Source organism: Corvus kubaryi, unplaced genomic scaffold (genome assembly GCF_017639235.1).
Source record: "Corvus kubaryi isolate FWS band 111438036 unplaced genomic scaffold, C.kubaryi_AGA036_p1.0 37300, whole genome shotgun sequence".
Classification (NCBI taxonomy): Eukaryota; Metazoa; Chordata; class Aves; order Passeriformes; family Corvidae; genus Corvus; species Corvus kubaryi.
In genome coordinates, this window is record NW_024581093.1 from 8,032,264 (window position 1) to 8,052,614 (window position 20,351).

Genomic DNA, 20,351 nt, shown 5'->3' on the forward strand with positions numbered 1-20,351 from the left:
TTTACTTCCAGTGCCAGTTCAGTTTGGAGATGCTGAGGCATGCAGAGAATTTACTACTATCCCTATTGTGCAGAGAAACACCAAGGCTCCATACTTACTCGATTTAATATCTCTGTTTCTCAAAATCATAGAAAAAATTAGAAATTAGAATTAGAAATTGAAATTAGACCCAACTTCAAAGTTAATTCACTTTTTTCAGGGTGTTTTAACCCATCTGACAGGGTTAAATATCATCATCATTTTCCTCCTTTTAACTGATGACTAAAATATTCATGAGGACAAATAACTTCTCAATATCATACTAGTTTGGAACAGAAGATTGACTTCCATGTTCCCTGAAAGGTAATTGAGGTATTTCTGTAGATCTAAATGCAGCCAGGATATTACTCCAGATCTCATGTCTCAAAGTTTCATACTCCTTTTATTAGACTTCAGCAAAAGGACTTCAGTCATCAGGACATTCAGTTCACAGGAATTTTTAATAATGTAAAAGAGATACTTCTCCTCTTCTCTTCTCTTCTCTTCTCTTCTCTTCTCTTCTCTTCTCTTCTCTTCTCTTCCCTTCCCTTCCCTTCCCTTCCCTTCCCTTCCCTTCCCTTCCCTTCCCTTCCCTGTATAGTAAGAATGAAAATGCCACTACAGATTTATCCATTGCAAGCACAATGCTTTTAATGATTCTCTTCAGTGTTCTCATGGGATCTAACTGTAAAAATGATCTATTTTCCAGTTTTAATTGCTTGATTAATAAGAAACAAAATAATCACAGTACTAAGCTTGCATAACAATGAATGTCCATCTTTAAAACTTTTCTTCTCCACCCGGTTACATTACATGGAGCCTACCAGCAAACACCTCTCTAAATATGCCTGCCAGGATTAAAGCTAAAGGTGAGCAATAACTCTTTATTTCAGCAAGATCTTGGTTACAAATTAACCTTTCTATGCTCAGTGTACAAGGGCTTGTCCCACATGTTTTTCAGGAACTGGATCCTGTTGCTGTTCTGTTAAGAGATACGATGTCATTCTTTTATATTTTTTAGATTGATAACATTGGTATAATTCAGGGCAGAAAATGGGAGAGTTGTGGATAAAAGGTGAATGAGGAACCAGATGCATAATCTGATACTTTGAAATGTGTGATTGCAGGAAGGCCAGCATTTATTTAAGGGTTTTCTTTAAATTTTAGAATATGTTTTAAGTTCATTTAGCTAGAATAGGTCAGATAAATTAGTAATAGTAGGATTATATGAGTCAAGATAGTCTAAAAGTAGAAACCAGATGGGCTTTCTAGGAAGAGAGGCTACATTTTATGAGATGAGCTAATATAATTGTAAAAAGCATAGAAGCTTTTGAGCTCACCAATGTGTAGATTTCAAGTTAGTTTTCAAGGGTCTTTGGCATTTATTTGAGGAGGACTTTTTTAATCTGACACATTGCTCTAAGTCAATTATAACCCTTTTTCTTTCACCTTAAATCCTAAAGACAAGTACATACATATTGGCATTCTCTCTTTCGATTCACTGGAGCCTGTGAGCATATGTGCCAACCTGGCCAAGAATTTATCATGTGTATGATCATCTATAGAGATCTGCTAATTAAAATCCCATTATGTATGAGGTACTCACGTATTAGGGCTACAAAGTGACATCCTCATGAGGGCAGCTAAATTGCAACAGCTGGGTACTTTCTTCTATGAACATAGCTACAGTTAAAATCTGTATTTACACTTAATCTGTGTTTACACTTATGCATACACTGCCTGTCTCCAAACACCCCCATAAATATGTGAGTTTGGGAGGGGAGGAACAGTTTGGGAAAAGAGGAACAGTTCTCACACTTGCAGTCAATGCATTTTTATGGTTCTTATTACAGACTTCAGGGATAAGAATCATCCCATACTCAGTAACAGTCTGTTACACTGTTTCATTACCACTATATCCAAAGGTTATAACTAACCAAAAGGAATAGAAATGGGTTTTTATTCTACCAAGGACTTCTAGAAGTGCATTGACAGAGAAAAATATAGATGTGGCATAAATTCAGCAATGCTAGCAAATATAATGCTGAAAACATTTTAAATATATAAATATATTCATGTTACAGATTAAAGTTTTCATCTCTGGTTGTTTGGGAATTTGCTCTTTCTGTAACAATGTATTTTCAGGATGATTTCCCAAGCAGCTGCATGAGCTGCAGAGACAAGAGCTGAGAGGTGTTTAACAACTGTCTCGTGATATTCAGTGAGATGCACCTGTGCAAAGTTTCCTGCATGGCCTCTGTCAGGTAAATACTGGTAACACATGAATTCTAAGATACTTCACATTGGACTGCATCCTTGAACTGTAGTTTATTTTCACTGAAATAAAAGGAATTAGTCTTGCTGGTGGTGTTAGCATGGGGAATCAGTGTTTGCCATAAGGAGGAACACAATAACTGCTATAATTAATCAATTATAAAATTGGAATGTTAAAATAAAATGAGAAAATATGATTTAATAATTTAAGCCATCAGATGTTCACAGTTAAATGCGCAGCTCTGCATTTTCCCAGGATAGACACCACTAGCCAATTAGCAGCACCAATTTTCATTCAGTAAAAGCTCTATTTCAACACAATACTAATATTGAAGTATAAACTGAAGACTTAATTAAACAAAAGAAAAAATACTACTAGTCCAACTTTGGCCTTTAAAAATCACTAGTAACTCATCAGTGGTGGGAATAGGAAAAATAACTTTCAAAAGAGTTTAGAGGCCTTTTGATCTTCTTTTCTGTTTTAAAATCAATTTGAGTTTGACAATATCTCTGAAAATTGTCTCAGTCCCTGATGTTACAAATATTATTGCTGCTGCTGTTGAGCAGGAGTGTTTTCATAGCAGCTAGACTAGGTGGTGATTTCCCATTGAAGTCTCACCAGTGAAACAGGAGAGAGGAGCAGGGAAAAGCTGCCTATCTTGGACTGCAGTTAATGCCCAGGAGACAGTTCTTTATTGAGGTAGGGTAGAAAATGCAAGGCTTTATATTGCTATTTTGCAAAACTTCCTAGATGCATCCTTAATCCAAAAAAAAAAAAAAAAGAAAAAAAAAGTTTTGCTAGGACCCACCTTTACAAACTATATGAAGAATAGGGCCTAAATTGAAAAGTACTCTCTGCCTAAAATCCCTGTGGAATACTACGCTTTCATTACAGATTAACGTCGGCATGGGTAGCTCGATACACACACAGCAACGTGCACAAAAGGCAATTACTTAGAAACAGGTAAAGACTTTTCTGTCGTGGAATTCAATGCCAAGTCATAAATTGTGTTTTAGCAACCGTACTCGTACATTGTTCAGAATTTCCCCCGAAACGGGCGCGGGTCTGAGCGAACAGAGCCCCGCGTGCCCCGCTCGCCGGGCGCGTAGTGCCCGCACCCAGCGCCGGGCGGGATCCCGCAGAACTGAAAGCAGGTACAGGCACTTCCTGCAGGCAGAATTAAAGAGAGAAAGGGAGTTTGCCTCTGATCTCCTTCGAAAACCAATCAGGCCAGATCAGCCAGGCGTTGATTCTCCCTCCGTCCCTCCTACACCTTTTCCAGAGGCCCAATGGCCTTGTCCCTTTGGGAGATTGACTAGAGTCACATGAGCTGCACCAAGGGCAGGTAACTCAGGAGAGGGGAAGGGGAAGAGGGAAGGAAAAAAAAAAAAAAAGAGAGAGAGAAAAAAAAAAAAAACCCAAGCTCAGACTGAGCTTCTGCCATGATGTCAGAGGGAAAGAAACCCACAGCTTGCTAATTTCACCTCCCAATCGGCCCCGGGAAGGAGATCACCGGGAACAGGTAGAGATGGGAGCCTTTCTTTCTCCATGTTTTTTTTCCTCAAACACTCAATCTCCTAAATAGCTCTTTCTCTCCTCTTTTTATTGTGACTCCTCGTTCGCTCCTTTTCCCTTTGATTACTTGGAGGTAGGGGGTGAGCCTTATGGGATTATTTTGGGTTGGTTTTTTTTGTTTGTTTGTTTGTTAGTGTGTCTTTCTTTTGCTTTTTTTGCTTTTTTTTTCTCTCTCTTTTTCTTTCTTTTTTTTTTTTTTTTTTTTTTTTTTTTTTTGACCTCTGCTTTTGATTGTAGTTGTTTCCCCCTGTGGTCATGACGGCTTCGCACAGTGACTCTTTGGTGGTGTTGTTTGGGGCAACAGCTGGTGCATATGGGGCTAAACTGGGTTCGGATGAGAGGGAACTAATTCTCTTGGTGTGGCAAGTTGTGGATCTACACAGCAAGAAGGTATGGCTTCGATATCCGGGGCGAGGGCGCGTTCCCCGGCGCGGGGCGAGCGGGCTCTCCCGGCCACTCGCCGCCTGCCCGGAGCCGTTTGTTCATTTCACAAATGCACCGAGGGAGGGGAGGGCGCGGGGCCCGTGCCCGGGGGTCATTCCCTGCCCGGGGCGCTCGCTCGGGAAGCTCCTTTTTGTTCCGTCTTCAGGGAAGAAGTAACCTCTAAAGAAAGTTTGGCCGCTTCCACGCCCCACTGCCCCGTCCGCCTTAAATCATGTGTAGCTTCGAGGATGTCTACGGACTTTTGAAGCTTTAAAACAAAAAGCTGCCCCGGGTGGCTCCGAGCGTGCTCGCTTCCCTGGCAGCCGGCTCATGGTCACCGTTGGACCCTTTGGGCCTGCTTTTTGTTTGTTTAACCAATGTTTGGATAACCTTTACAAGAATATTGACTTCTTTTAATTTTATGCCAATCTAAAAGTCACCTCTAATCTTTTTTCTCCCCGAAAGTCCTATCATAAATAACCCCCTAGACATGAAGGGCTTTGATAAAACAAACAGGACTATCAATTTCATTAGTGGATTCATGAAACTGCCTTAATATTAAGTGATCTTCCCTTTGCAGTTAACTCCCGCAAAAGTGGGTGCTAACTGCAAAAGGCCTTCCCTGAAAATGGGCTCGGATACTCCGAAGCTGAGAGCGTGGCTCTCCGGGGTGGGAGGGAGAGAAACCGCAGCCAAAGGTTTCGATTTGTGAAATAGACAAATGCGTTTTCTCCTGGCGTTTATCGGGAGGTGATACTGCACCTTTCTGATTTTTCTGCAGTCTCAACACATTGCTGTAAAGAGCTAATTCGATTGTTCCTCACTTTTGCCCATAATTTCTTAAATGTTTTTAGGTAGGGACACTACACAAATCCCTGGTGAAAGCAGACAACTTGGACTTAAGTGACCAGTGTCGCGAAGTCAGTGGCTTAACACCAGAGGGACTGGGCAAAGCTGAACCACTGGACCGGGTTCTTCAACAGGTGAGGTGCTGCTTTTGGTAGCAGGAGCTCTTCAGGGTGAAGCCTGTGAAGGAGATTTAATGGATTTGAAAAAGGAAACGGACTTTAATTTTGTCTTTCATTTTGAAATCACTAGCAAGTTTTCATGCTTGTTTTTGAGCTAACCCAAAAGGTACCTGAACCATTTGAAATGGGAACACCATAATTCTGAAACAGTTATGTACAATACCAGAGTTGTTTGAGGTGATGCTATAAGTGTTTGGAAGATCTGACTTCTGGTTGTTTTGATGGGTCTACTTTTATTCTAGGATTCTCTTAAGCTTTAAAAGAGTAGGCTAGTAAAAGTACTGCTTAATAAAGCAGTGTTAATCAAATTTTCGAACTTCACATGGTACATTCCAGTCTACAGGTTCAATGCTCTAATGTGTATTAAAAAACTTTTTTTCATTTGCTATTCCTAAAGTCAGCTGAAATCTTCAAAATCTTTCATGTAACATCAGATATGATTGTTGTGTATCACTCTTTTCCAGATGAGCCTAATTAGTGGATTACAAAGTGATTTGGTTTTATTTTTTTCTGATTTCTGTAGGTTTGCTCTTTGGCTCATTTAATATCACACTGAGACAGTAAATCTATAAATTTGTATGATACCTACAGCTCAAGAGGACTTAAGTTACTTCAAAAAATTTAGTGCAAATAGTGTGTATAGATAATGCAGTTCCCTAAAGTGTGCTTGCTTTGACTGTCCTTTCTGTACACGAAATGGGCTTGAATGGAAAAATACAATAGTGCATTTTTGTGTAATATATAAACCTGGCTTTCCACACCTTGTCTGAATCATTTGTAGGTGTGTTTCAGCAAGAAACTTGCTTAGGCAGTAGAACAGGTTCGTGTTGCTGTAACTTCTGGTGACACAGATAACTTGGTAGGCTTGGTCCTAAGCCTCTTTGGTACTCACTCCAGAGTGCAGTGTTAACCATGCAGTGTCTTTGAACATGTAACTTCTATGTGGCTTAAAATCTGTCAGCATTGGCTGCAATGACATTTGTTCTACTTGCATTTGTTTTGCTGGAGTCCAGGACCAAGAGGTGATTTTCTTTTTTTTTTTTTTTTTTTTTTTTTAAAGCTCCATAATAACCCCTGAGAAAATGTGCAGCTGCAGGTTTGATCTTGTCCCAGATCTTGCACTAAAGACATCTGGAACAGCTTAGCCCAGTACACTCTGTTTACCTTTATAACAGACACACTTTAATTATACTCAATACTTTATGAGAGATTGTATCTTATTGCTGTAAATTGCACTGTAGGTGGGTCTGCTTTAGCAAATAAAAGGAAATACTACCTTTGTGTGTAGGTGGGTAGAGACTCTTGAAAAACAACAGTTTTTTTCCTTTTTGTTTGCATATCTATGCAACTAAATAATGATTTTGCTGTTAATTGTTGGATGCCAGTTGTGATGTGGCCAGATCCATCATAAGTCTTCTGGAACACACCTTACCTAAACTCTTCTCCCTTCCCCTTGGTGTCCTGACTCCTGTGGGAATTAGGAGAAAATTAATTCAACTTCCCACTTGCAGTGGTGGCAAAAAGCAAAACTCCATATTCTTTAATAGTAGATAATTTTCTGCATTTTTGAAGACAAGTCCACTGAATATTTTAATTGCATCATGTATTTTAAGGATGAGTCAGGTATCTGACAACACATACAGGGTATTTTTTTCTTTCTCAGTTAAGCATTTTGTTCAGCAAAAGCACAGGTAGGTGAAGTGGTTATTTTAAAAGGAGGAGGAAAAGGAAGTAGACTTGTACCTCGATTTGAGATAATGTTATAGAGTATGTGAAATTAACTTTCCACACCCTGCCTGGATTGTGGTAGAAAATTGATGATGCAGCTGAAAATCACCCACTTTAGCACATCTCTCAAGCATGTAAATGAAAGTGTCGGTGCCTGCTTCTGGCTCTTGCCTTGAGATCTCCCAGCCTCTACACCTAGAGGGAAGTGAGAATCACTGAGCACAAATCCATTGTAACTTTTATCCATGCTTCAGAGGCCTCATTCAACTTCAAACATTCTGTGGTTCTGAATCAGTGATTTGTAGCTGGTAAACAGTAGATCAGCTACTGTGGGTCTGGAGTTATTCCCTTGACCACAGAAAGTCTCCTTCTATTGCTGTGTAGGTCACTTTCCAGCAATGATGGGGTCTACCTGTAATCTGTGGTCAAGTCTTTACTTTGCTTTTAACCAGACACTTCAACAAATGATGCATAATTTCAATTTTGCTTCATATTCCTAAAATGTTACATCTTGCACAGCTTACTACTTGAGTTTCTGAAGAAATGTTCTAAAATAGGGTTATCAATAAGTTTTGGTTGTTGTAATTTTACAAGGTAAGGTTCTGAAACACAGTGCCCCTAAATAACCAAGCTGTTTGCTGCAGTGTATGCTCTGTATGTTTTGTTGCAAGGTTTTAATTACTGTACTTGTCCAGGGTAACAAGCATTTGATTCCACAGGTACTACTGCAGTTATGGGATCTATCTGTACTTTCTGATAGGTGATGTGCCATGTTGTCATAGCTTTCCTTTGGGGGGGGGGGGGGAGGGAGTGGAGTATGTACAAATGTCAGGGAAATAGTTACCTGAAGTCATAAAATGTGTGCTCTTTGGGAGCAGCCTGCTTGATGTATTTAGCTCAAAATGGCATTAGTAACTTATCTCTGGTGTGCGAGCAGTAATGGTGAACTCACAGCTGCTGAGATGTTGCAGAATGCTACTGAGTAGAAAAATCTGAGGATTTTTATTTAACAAAGTAAATGGGAGATCTCTTGTTCAAGTGTGTATTTGAAACTGTCTTGAGCCCATGATCTAAGCCTCTAAACATGCATCAGCTACACCACTTACCAAGGGGAATAGTTTTCTTCCTGCATTACTGGGACATTCTTGCCAGGTTTCATTGTTCAGATCCTCAAATCACAGGACTGGCTTATTTAGCATGTTATTTTTATTTTTCTAGTTAACTGCTGTAGCTTTATAGTTTCCCAGTTTCCAAGCTTTTAAGGGAAGGCAATTATTTTCATGTTGCTCTCTGAAACCTTGCAGGAATGGAACCTTGCTTTTAAAGAGCAAAACCAAAATGAACTTTGTCTTTCTCTCAGCCCCATTACTCTGTCTTCAAAAAGCTGACATCCTCACGCGCTTCTCTGATTGTAGCCACGGGGGTTCTAAGTTAAAGATCCCATATGAAGTTGAAACTGCTGTGGATTTCATAATCCTTCCCATACAGAAAACCTGGCTGAATCAGCATGACTTGCCTTAAGACATGTTACTTTCCTTTTGCAAGACACTATATTTGCATGTCTTCCTGACAAAGGGTAAGTCTAAGAAGAGCTAATAATTTTGGAGAACCGTCTGCAGTGTTTAGCTGTAATTACTGTCTTTCTTTGAACGATATACATAAAAAGGGAGACATTCTCATGTGAGACCTGGCTTTGCTTTTGGACTACCAAAAGCATTCAAATTGAATCTATGGATTGACATTTAAGTATTAAAAATTTGTTTAAAATACTGTCCCAGTCCTGCTGATTGAATATATTGAATCAAATACATCAGTGAATATTTTGATTTATATTCTTAGAGAAAGACAAAGCTGCACCTTTTTTTCCTCCCACTTCCCTAAATAATGCTTAAATTGAAAATATTCAGTGGTTGCCACTTTATCAGGTGATAGCAAATTGCCAGTTCCCTCAAGCATGTTTGGATGCCTATTGATCATCCAGCTGAGCTGCAGGTGCAATTTATTTTCAGCAAATTCAGCAAGAAACAAGCTGGTTAAATGAGCATTTGGAAACAAATGGGATGGGGGGAGAGGTGGAAGAGTCTGTGAATTCCTCTAACCTGATAAACCGGTTACAACCTTCTTTTTAAGAGAAACTTGTTCTGCAGCTTCTTCCTCACAAAGTGCTAGCAGAAAGTTTTCTTGGCTCCCTAACCAGCTGTCACACCTTCATTTTGGATAAATGATTTTTTTTTTAAATTTATTTTTAATACATCTCCCAGTCTTCAAACTGCAGAAAAAAGCCTGACAATGCAGGGTGGGTTTTTTTGTTGGTTTTTATTTTTTGTGTGTGTGGTTTTTTGGGTTTGTTTATTTGGTTTTTGTTGTTTTGGGGGTTTTTGTTGTTTTTTTTGTTTGTTTTTTGGGGGGGGATTTGTTCTGTTTTGGTTTTTTGTTGGGGGTTTTTGTTTGGGTGTTTTGTTTTTTTTTTTGGTTTTTTTTTTGGTTGGTTGGGGTTTTTTTGTCTTATGGTTGGTCTTCCACCTTCAGATTATTTGATGACTGCATCACCTCCATAAAACTCCTAGCTGAGTTTGGAGTATTTGATGGGTATGAGTTCTGACATTTTGGAGCAGGTGTTTGGCACGCCTTTGGCAAATGTTACTAAGCAGGCTGTTCTTTCCACAACAAATACTTAGGGTGTCATTTCACAAGATTTGGCTTCAGCAGTGAAGCCAGCTTCTCCCCTGCCCCTATGCCAGACTTTGCCATCTTTTTGTTGTGTCAGTAAAACCCTTTGTGGAGATGTGCTGTAAACAGGATCACTGAAATGAGCAGGTGGGGTGGGAACTTGCAGCTGCTTTGCTGTCCAAGCTCACGTCCTGTGAAACTACACCCTTTGGTTGTGTTTTCATGATCCAACACGTTTGATGGTGATACCAGCTTAAGCTATTTCCGCCTCTGCATTGTGTGCTCAAGCTGCTGTTGTATGAAAACTTCCGTGGCACCTTTCACTTAGGCAGCTGCTGCTACCTGGCCCTCCCTTACCTGCATTCTGCCAGTACAAAAGTTTTTGGGGCTGCAAATTGAACTGGAGCAGGGCACTGTTCTGAATTCAAGCCAGTTCAGATTTGGAGTGTTCTGTCTGATGCACACATGGCAGATTGGGAAGTTTTCCTGAGGGCAGCCGTAGCACTAAGGTGTGGGTGAAAGGAGGGTAACATTTTAAGACAGGTAGGGCACTGAGCAGTTTATGTGAAATTATGGCCTTGGTTTGGCATCAGCAGTGAGTGGTGAGGATTTCCTGATAGACACAAGGGCCTTCAGGTTGTCAGGGCAGGTAAGTGAGAGGTTTCTGCTCCTACAGGAGGGCTGAGTGTCCTGTGTGCAGGTAGCCTTATATGAAGTTTTTACATCTATTAACATCCAATAACCACCTATTTTCATTGATAAAGTTAGATGAGCATTGGTTAAATTAGGTAGCATACTTAATATTGAAATATCATCAGTATTTACTGTGTGGAATTAAGGATCTGCTAATGCTTTCTGTAGCTGTAGGATATTACAGTGTGGATTTTTATTTTTTTTTTAGCTATGGCTAACTCTTTTTTCAGAACCTTAGTTCTAATTCTGTTGTTGATGGTATAGGTAAACTATTTTTCCCTTTACAAATCCTCAGTGCTACCCAGCTCTGTAGCCCACTACATTATTATTGAAACAATCAAATCTGTTCCCTCAAAAAACCCAGAAAAGACTTGATAGCATAAACAGTTCCTCTGTTATGTATATTTTTATATATATATGTGTACAGAAATATACATATGTAGATCATGTGAATCCATTTGTTATTGGCAGCATTTATGTTCCATTAGGTTGTGTGGAAAAGCAGTGACCTTACCTTCTCCAAAGGCTGCAATACTTTTATCTGAATTCCTCAAGTATTCCCTTTAGGAAATAGGAAGGTTCCCTTGCTTTGTTCCTGTATTCAGGTACATTTGACTTCAGAATGAGCAGAGAATTGGATAAAGGAATTTGTCTAAAGCTGCATATTCTTTTCCTCAGAGGCATAAAAATGTCCTAGCCTTGGCTAGCTGGGCTATCTTCTCTTAAAACTAGAAGTGCCAGTATTCACGAGAAGTGAATAATTTGGCCCAGTGGTTTGAGGATGAGTAGACTTTTTTATGATAGCAGATGTTGCTACTTTTCCTGGTGAAGTTGAACAGTAACTTTAAATTACCATGTCTAGGATTAGCATATATGGACAAATAAACTTTACTATGTGACCTTCCAGAATAGCTTGAGGTGCCTGTCTTCACAGGGAGTGATGTTGTGCCGTGTTTGAAAACTGTGTCATTAACACATTTGGATGTTTCCATAGCTATAATATTATGTCTGAATACTTGAATTTCTCTTGAAATTGTTCTTGCAGGTTTTTTTAAAGTCGTTGAAAGACAGCAAAACAGCAGGTAGAAGCACTTTAATACAAAGATTGCTGGATTGCACGATCCTCAGAGACTTTGAACTTCTTTCCTCTAACTTGCTCTAAGTAGCTACTGAAAAAAATCACTGGAAATGTGTTAATGAATTATTGTCAGGGTTTTTAAAAGTGGTTGAGGAGTAAATGAAGCATAAAGGATTTTAGTGTGTAGATGTAGCATTTAGCGACACGGTTTAGTGGTCAACTTGGCACTGTTAAGTTAATGGTAAGAATCAATGATCTTGAAGAGCTTTTCCAACCTAAATTATTCTATTATTTGTATTCTGCTATTTTGACAGTAATTATATGTGCAGTGCTTCTATCTATTCTTGCTGTTAACATGGAAGCAGCTTAGAAAACTTTTTCGTGGATATTCTGCGTTGTCTGCAAACCTGTGCTGTTTCTCTCTTCCTCTGGTAGCATTTTGAAAGGGTTGCACACTTCCTCAATCTGTATGTTGCTTTACTTGATTTTTTCCCCCTCTTTTTCATAAACCAATGCCCTTAAGTTATATATGAAGTTTTTGGGTAGCTGAGTGCTGCCAAATGAGGGCAATGTCTCTGTCAATGTGTTGCAGCACTTCCCTGCTGAGCAGTTGGGTTTCAGACTGATGCATAGATGGTAGAATTGATACTGTGAGCAAAGCAGTGTTGTGGCCAAAACTAAAAATGCTGCTTGAAGTTTAATTTTTAGCAACATAATATCAGTCCTGTCTCATTTTATAATTTCTATGATTACAACTGGAAATTTTATGTCTCTTTATTAGAAACAGAAACAGTAATTCTCCCTCATGTTCATGTCTTTGCCATCTCCTATACTCTGGAAAAGTTTTCTTCGTAATAGTTGCTGCTGTGCAAAAACCTGCAGAGACATAATGTTTTCCTGCATGATCCATTTCTGTTAGCTACAATCTTATTCCAATAAAAGAGGGGAAATATTGATACTCTGAAAGACAACTTGACACGTGCCCTAAGAGAGTACTGAGTCAGAAGTCATGTTTGTTTTACAAACCATGTTTCAGTGCTTTGCTCTGATAATCTGTGGTGATGTTCTTTAAACTGTTCACATCTTGCTCCAGTGTACTTCTATACAGTAGCCTCTGTTCTTGCTTAGTTCATAAAAAGGTGCTTTCCTAATATGTGCCTCATTCATTAAATCCACATGCTGTGAAAGTAGATGTGAGTTATGGGATAAATATTACACAAAAGGTATTGGGAATTGAAATTCAAATGCTGACCCCTTTGATGAGTGACAAAACAAAACAACTAAAATCAGTTCTCCCACTTCCCCCAAACTTCCATTTAAAAATATTTTAGTTTCTCTTTCCTCCTGCTGCTTTCTTTGTAGAGCTGCAGTGGGCAGAGTTTGGCAAAAAGTACTGAGAAATGGATATTTTGTTAGCACTGAAATATTGGTTAGAAACTTAAGGTTAAGAAACAGTTGTACTCCTTTTTGCAAAAACTTGGCTCCTGTGATCATTTTGGACACCTGTTAGCTTAAAATGAAAGTTTCTGTCTGTTACGAGAGCTCTAGGACAATCTCTGAATTGTGTTATCATTCTTATGGAACTCAAATCAAAACTTAATTAGTGGGGTTTTCCTTTCTCTGGCTCTTATTCTAGAGAAATGTAAGCATGTGCTTTAACATTATAATGATCTGTGTCGACATTGGCAGTATGTGAAATTAATTCTGCTGCAACTTCTGTAAAGATGTTTACTTTCCTGATAAGTAAGTCTGTTGCAGTGAATTGCACTAAGAGGAAAGTAGAACTATAGTAATGCAGCTTGAAAAATAGAAGTGCAAAAAACCCCTGTGGGAGTTTTGCTGTGTAACTAGAACTTATTGTAGCTGAAAGTTAAGTTTCCTTTGCAGCTTAAGAAACACACAAGACAGTGTATAACACACCAAGACTCTTGAATCAAATACCATTGGATTGGAGGGGGGATCATGAGAAATACATAGCTGGAAATACATAGTTGTCACAAGAATATGACTGTGACAGAGTTTTGCAGTTTGCTTGATTGATAACTTGAGTGTCTCAGTGTTATTTCTTACAAGAGAATTAAACTTACACATGATGGTCTTTAGCTTATTGTAAAGCATGTGAAATGGCACCCTGTAAATATGAAGTGCAGAAGAAAACTGCTGTTCTTGTGCTATGCTTAAAGAAACAAAAGAAAATATAAATCAACAGCCTTTCTCTCTAAGTCTCAGATACTAAGATTTGACCACAAGAAGCTGTGACATGCTTCACATTCAGACAAACTTACATCAAGTCTTTTCAGTCACAAGGGACTTGCTTTGGAAACAGTAAGTTACCTAGAAGGGAGGACATAGTTCTATAAGAGGAAGCAACATCTAAATAGCGTCACCATTAACGTCCTTGTTCTGTGTTGGGCAGGTCTGAATCCTTTGGAAGGCCAAGTGTAAATTTTGACCTTACTCGGTTTTGAACTGCTGAAATTGTATCCCTAATAATTTATTACTCTCATTTTTCCTTAGATGAGTTATAACCAATTCTTGATGCTTGCCCTAATCTGTGACTTGAAAGTTTGAGAGACTGAAGGCAAACTGATTTAGGGATCTAATTCCACTTGTCTTTTATGTATTTGTGAAACCATGTTTGTACAAGAAAGGGAACACTCCCCCATTTAGGAAGGAAAGCAGAGTCAATTTTAAAAGTTTGACTTTCTTTTGCTGATATTTGTAAGGGTTTGATCAGGAATCACTTGGATTCTAATATAAGCAACAATACTTCATAGATCTCAAGGCTGTATTCAGGAAAGTCCCTGCCTATAATACTCCTACAGTATAAGTTTAATGGAGAGGCGGGAGTATGAGAAAACCGTACAGGAAACTGGATTGTGGATGATAGGTGTCTCTTCATTCTTTTGATGTTGCCTCATCTTTTTACTTTCCCTGTGTATTACTACAGAAACAACTTGAGAAACAACTTACTAGCAAAAAATGCTTTAATTTTGCAGGCATTGGCTTTTCTCCTACAACTGGTTAAGCTTGCACTACAAACAGTGAGGTAGTGTTGAGTAAATAGAGCAGTACCAAGCATTACAGTCAATAGAGCCAGTGCTAAAGATCACATTGCTAATGAAAGTTTGTCCTTGAAACAGAGGTGAGTGAGAGTGGGGGAGGTACAAAGCACTGAGAGGGCTTGTGCTTATATCAAGACTTTGGGAAATATTGCAGTCATAGCATTAATTAAAACTTAGCATTTGGAAAGTATGTTCAACCTTGTCTTTCAGGCAGTAATGACTTGCTCTGTGAGTTGAGCTGATAGCAAGCAATGAGGAGTGTGAGGCACCATTGTAATCCTGCTTGAAATGTAGATAAAAGGTTGACAGAGTAGGGATTTTTTGGTATTAGTAGTATTCAGACTTTTCTTTTTGCTTAAAGTCAGACTCATGAATAATCGGTGCTAACAAATAATAAAGTATTTTGCAAGATATGCATATTTTTGCATTATTTTGTTGGTTTTGATAGCTATGGCCTCTTTCACACAGATTAATTTAAAGTGAAAACATAGTTTATCTCAGTAAGTGTTTCTTTATTTAGCTGTTTCCTGACACATAATGTAGTAGTAAAGTAAGTCCACAAACTCTGAAATTCTTATGTTGCTGGACTGGGGTGCTTTATCTTACACAAGGCTGACTTCAAGTAGCTTATTTGTGGAGTACTCTGCGTATTTCAACACTCTCTTATTAAAACAGGTTGTGCTTTTGAAGATAAAAGCCTGTGACCAGATTGCTGTGACATTCAGATGGCCTGAGCCATGCTCTTGCCTTTTATGCTTAATGCATTACCTGAATTAGATGCTGTAGATACCATAGCTGGAAAGCATGCAAATAATCTGGTGTTGCAAACTTACATCTAAGAAATAATTAATCAAAAGTGGTCATAAAATGCTCAAGTGGCATGGCTTGGACAGATGTTTGTTGTGGCAGAAGGTTAGATGTTCACATTCTTTCCTAGGAAGAATTAAAGCATTTAGTTAGCTATTGTTTACTTTGTCGGACAAAGACCCAGTCCCAATTAAAATGAACCACAGAAAGAAATAATGTGGAAGTTTCATCTTTAAGACAGTTTGTCACAGCCCTGAGTCACAATGGTCTGTTTTCTATGGTCCACAGACTCACTGGACAGACAAACCATGACAATTGTTGCTCTGTTTCTGTATTTCACGTTCTACCTGTTGCTGAACAACACTAAACAGACCTATTTTAATGCAGAAAATTAGCTGTAGGCTACTCTCACCATCTCAGTTTAAAGTTGCAAGTCCCTCTATTAATTCTGAAGGAGTATAATGAATTTTAAAGGAATTTTGCTCTTCTTTTATTGCGTGGACGGATGCAATAAACTTGAAGAATACCTTCCATTTTTCTCCTTTGAAGTCTTGCAGTAATTATAAGAAGTATCTATAGGCCTTTCTGTCTTGAGAGACTTGTGGTGACCTGTGAGATGACAGCAAGGAAGAGGACAAGGTGGTATTATTTCTGGTAACTTCAGCTTCCCAACAAATTAAAAAATAAAAGTGAATATCATAAACAAATTTAAAAATATAATTCTTTGTTTTTCAAGTACTACTTCTTTTGAAGATTTGTGATTGGAATTTCATGGCGGAATGCCAGGCATAGGTTAGTTGAGACTCTGTTGTCACCTTTGGCTCATGCCATGGGTGAGAAAGAATTAGTTTCTTTCTGTGAGAGAGGCAACAGCAGGAGCTTGTCTATGTGAGCAGCTGGTGTGGAGGAAACTGCTTTAGAACAGCCAGAGAAGCAGCAGGATGTGCAGTACCTGGTCTAGACCTCTATTCAGGAAAGAAGGCAAAGTGACAGCAGATTAACAGGTAGAAGAAGCAGCATAATGTAATTGAGGAGAAGACAGTCTACAGTGCTTGAAGCTCAGTGCCACATCCTGCCTCTCCTTGAGACTTAGTAGGGCAAACTTGCTCTTACACTTGCAAATGCCAAAGATGGATGGAAACTCTTAACTGGTTTTGAGTACTATCTACCCATCTCTCTTGAGTACATTTATGGTGGCCTTTGTGACTGATTACTTGTTCTGTTACTTAATGCAGTTTACAGGCCATCAAGAGGCATAAGGTGATATGTAACTTGACTGGTTATATAGAGCAAAATTAAATTCTCTGGCAAGCTGGAAATGAAACCCATGCTTTGCCCAGCCTAGTCTGCAGCCACTAAATAATCTCAGGCTTTAGTGTTCAGTAGAGCAAATAATTGCCTTCCTCCTAATAGGAGAAATCAACTGGCAATATTATTTTTGAACATTTGTGGTGAATAGACCTGGGCTGCCTCTGTCATCTCCTGCATGTTTGCCCTGCCAAGAAATAAAACCAAGGGGCAATTTTTTTTCGTGTTTATGTCTGAATGGTATCTAAATACAGTAACTTTTTCCCTATTTAGCTAGAAGGGGAAAAGAAGTTATTTGTAGCTTGTGGCTACACTGGGGCTTACACTTCTTTCTTTTTTTCCCATATAGCAATTTCTGTACAAGGTCACCATGTATCCATTATCAGCCATGTGGAATATCAGTTAACTGATGAACAAAGGCAAGGGCTTACTATAGGATTCTCTGTTTAAAAAGTTACCTAGCACAATAAAGGGTTATCATACTTGTAAATAGTGCTGAAATGCAGTCTGTGCACCTCCCAGTAGTATTGACATGCTTTAAATTCCTCTATTGCATGGATAAGGCTGACATTATCACCAGGGTTGGAAGAGTGAAGGAGCAGAAAACTGCCCATGGAGAGTATTGTAAATAAATGTGAAACCCTCATGGGTGTAGGAACTGAGGCACAAAGTCCAAGTGAAAATATTTCCATAGGTTGACATGTCATGATGTGGTGTATGTGTGTGCAAGCTTTGTATACCAAAGCCATGGTTTGTCACTCCTGAGTTTTCTCACGCTGTATTAGACTTTAAGTCTTCAGACAGACTTCAATGTCCAAATGTTGGATGTTGTTTTTCAGAGGTGCTCCAATCTTGTTTTGTTTTAGTGGCAGACAGGTTCTGTTAATGAGATTTGGCTGTGTCTCAACTCTGATCTCCTTCGCTTCCCCTCCCCCCCATCCCAGAAAACATGTCCTTTCCCAAACACCCCTCATGTGCACACCATGGTGACATTGGTGTCCTGATCTTTAGTGGAGCTGCAGCATGGGCAAAACAGAGTCCAAAGATGTGAGAGTCACACAACAGCTGAGGCTGGAAGGCAACTACAGATGTTGTCCAGCCCAAGCCCTGAAAGCAGGGATACTTGAGCAGGCTGCCAAAGACCATGGCCACTTTGGGTCTTTAATATCTTCAACAATGAAGAATCTGCAACTTCTCTCAGCAGCCTCTTTCATTGTTCAACTGCTGGAGATCTTTTTTCAGGAACCGCACCTTCAACTGTATAATTGGGTTTGGGTGTTCTCTGGAATAAACTGTAGAGGACTTAGCATAAAATCAGGCTTTGAGGCAACAACTGCAGTGCCTGTTGAAACAGAACTGGGAGTAGAAAATCTTCAGAGAAACCTTTTCGAAGATTATCCTTTGTTTTCCATGCTGCTGTAAGCTGAAAGAAGACTGATCATTGTTATATGCTCCATGCTACAAGCAAAGAATGACTCACACCAAAGACCTAAAAGAGGGTCTAAAGCTCTAATGTTGTGAATTGCAGTAATGTCTAGTAAGTGATGATTTTTTTTTTAATACAAGTTAGACTGGAAAACATCCATGGTTATAAACAGTATGGCTTTAGTCATAGGTTTGTGCAAAGGAGATGTAAGCAGCGCACATTTATGTGCCTCAGATAAAACTTTTTTCATCTCAGGGTACTTTACAGATCAGTGGAGTCTTATTTTCACTTTCTCTCAGATGATTTCCTTTTAGTAATATGAGGGGTTTTTAATCTCAAGGGAATATATCAGAATGTAGGGCCTAAGTGAGGCAAAATAACTTTTCTTCTAAGTTATTCCTGAAAGTTTTCTTTTTAATAATGACCAAAAGATATTGTTCCTGAAAAAGTTCTAGTGTGGGGGTTTTTGTTTGTTTTGGTGGCTTTTGTTTTGTTTTGTTTGCTTGGGTTTTTTTTACAAAACACTAATCTAGAATGCTAAACCTGTTCAAAGTCTTCCAACAGGCTTTAAGCCAAATCAAATATCATCTATCCCTCTGTCTCATGTCTCCAATTTTGACTGGACCAGGTATGAACTGTTCACCCACCCAAGTCTAAAGATGTCATGGAAGTAAAAATGAGCTGCTGATCTGGCAGAAAGTAGACCATGTATTACAGCTGGTGGTGGGGTCCGAGATGCTGGGCATATCCCACAACCATGTATTCATCTGCAATCACCAGATTGTAAACTCTGGGCAATTTAGTAACATCCTGTTGATGCTACTGATTTGAAACCAGATCCTACACAGTGAAGACCATCTTTTGTGCAAAGAATATTGATAAATATAACTCATCTTTCTACTTGAAAATAGATTCGCATCTAGCTTAAGTGTGGACTACAAGCTAAGCTATTTTTGGGATTTTTATGTTATACTTTAGCATGGCATTCCAGACCTGGTTAAACTGCAAGGATGCCTTTAATTCTGAAGCTCTGTGAATTATTTTGTCTTGTCTTAGCTGTGATGGGTCAGTCTGGCCAAAAGAAGCAAAAAAGAGAAATTCTGTGCATGACTAAAGGAAAGGATCCTGTTTTAAAGACTCACTAGGAGCTGCTGGAAATCAGATGAGTAAGAGACAGCTGAATTTGCTGTTACTTCTCACAGGTGATTTAAAGAGACAATCCCCCAGAGTACCATGGTGGTTTAGAAATGGTTCCGTTTGACAGCATGGGTGCATTCTGTGACTGAATTATCTCAGTGTTTCATTACCATGCCAGGCACAGATACAGTGCAGATGCAGTGGCCTTTCTCAAGGATGAGAGCTATTTTTAGTAAGGGAAATGAGAATATCCAAATAGACAGATGTTTATTTTAGTGTTTCGTGCATCATAACTGTAGAAAAAGCTTAATGAAGAATCTTCTTGTTTCTCTAAGATCCACATCTTAGTTCAGGATATTTAAAGGCAACACGAAGGGGGCTGTTATTTTAGTCCCTTGGGATTCATTTGCAAAAAACACAGCAGCTTGTGCTGGCTTTCATCCAGCTTTGCTGCTGGCAAAACATGTCTCTTCAGTCTCTTTGTACTCTCAGCTACATGAACAAAATCCTGTTTAGCCAGTTTTTCAAAGTGGTGTTCAAAGTCTGTCCGTCCCTCTCACCACCTTTTCTCTAAGAACTGTTTTAGGTTTTGTGGAGGCAAATATACAGAGCAGCTTCTTTGATTCTTCTTCTCTCTGTTCAGTTTTTAATCTCGGCATGGAATTATTGAACGTGCTCCTTTAAATATGGAATGACTCATCAGAGCTTTACTGGAGAGACTGATCTGGTGGAATAAGCAATAAAGGTGGAGGGTGATGTTAATACTGGTTCTTGCAGTTGAAATGAGGGCTGGCTGCAGGATGCAAACAGGTAATTAACAGTGTGTGACTGCTGTGAAAGGAGCAGATGAGCAGGGCACACAGGGTGTGTGAGCTTGGTGGGGGAAGCGTTAAGGTGGGGTAGCACTGCCTGCTGAAGTGGGGGCATTCTTGAAAGGCAGCATGAAGATGAATGACAGCAGGTAAATAGCTCAGATGGGCTTTTATTAGTGGAGTGAAGGAGATGGGGATGGAATTTATGAAATGACTGAGTTGTGGACAGGTTGTTCAACATGTGAGACAGAAAAACCTAATGTGGATCTGGTGCTGGTCTTAACTTGTCCTTAGCTTGCTACATTTGG

General features: G+C 39.2%; 1 protein-coding gene across 7 annotated transcripts in view; it reads left to right on the forward strand.

The window, feature by feature from the left end:
- Positions 1-577: 577 nt before the first annotated feature.
- ESRP2 (epithelial splicing regulatory protein 2) overlaps positions 578-20,351 on the forward strand; it is a 46,430-nt gene continuing 26,656 nt past the window's right edge. For 2 of the 7 annotated variants that reach the window (XM_042027465.1, XM_042027466.1), the window contains exons 1-3: positions 3,658-3,815; positions 4,106-4,258; positions 5,146-5,274. In XM_042027465.1, the coding sequence (XP_041883399.1) occupies positions 4,124-4,258; positions 5,146-5,274 (264 nt within the window). In that variant the 5' untranslated portion in view covers positions 3,658-3,815; positions 4,106-4,123. Of the gene's footprint in view, positions 888-2,163; positions 2,283-3,187; positions 3,257-3,656; positions 3,816-4,105; positions 4,259-5,145; positions 5,275-20,351 lie in introns of those variants that run through there. The other 5 variants (XM_042027464.1, XM_042027461.1, XM_042027460.1 and 2 more) reach the window with 4 other exon arrangements.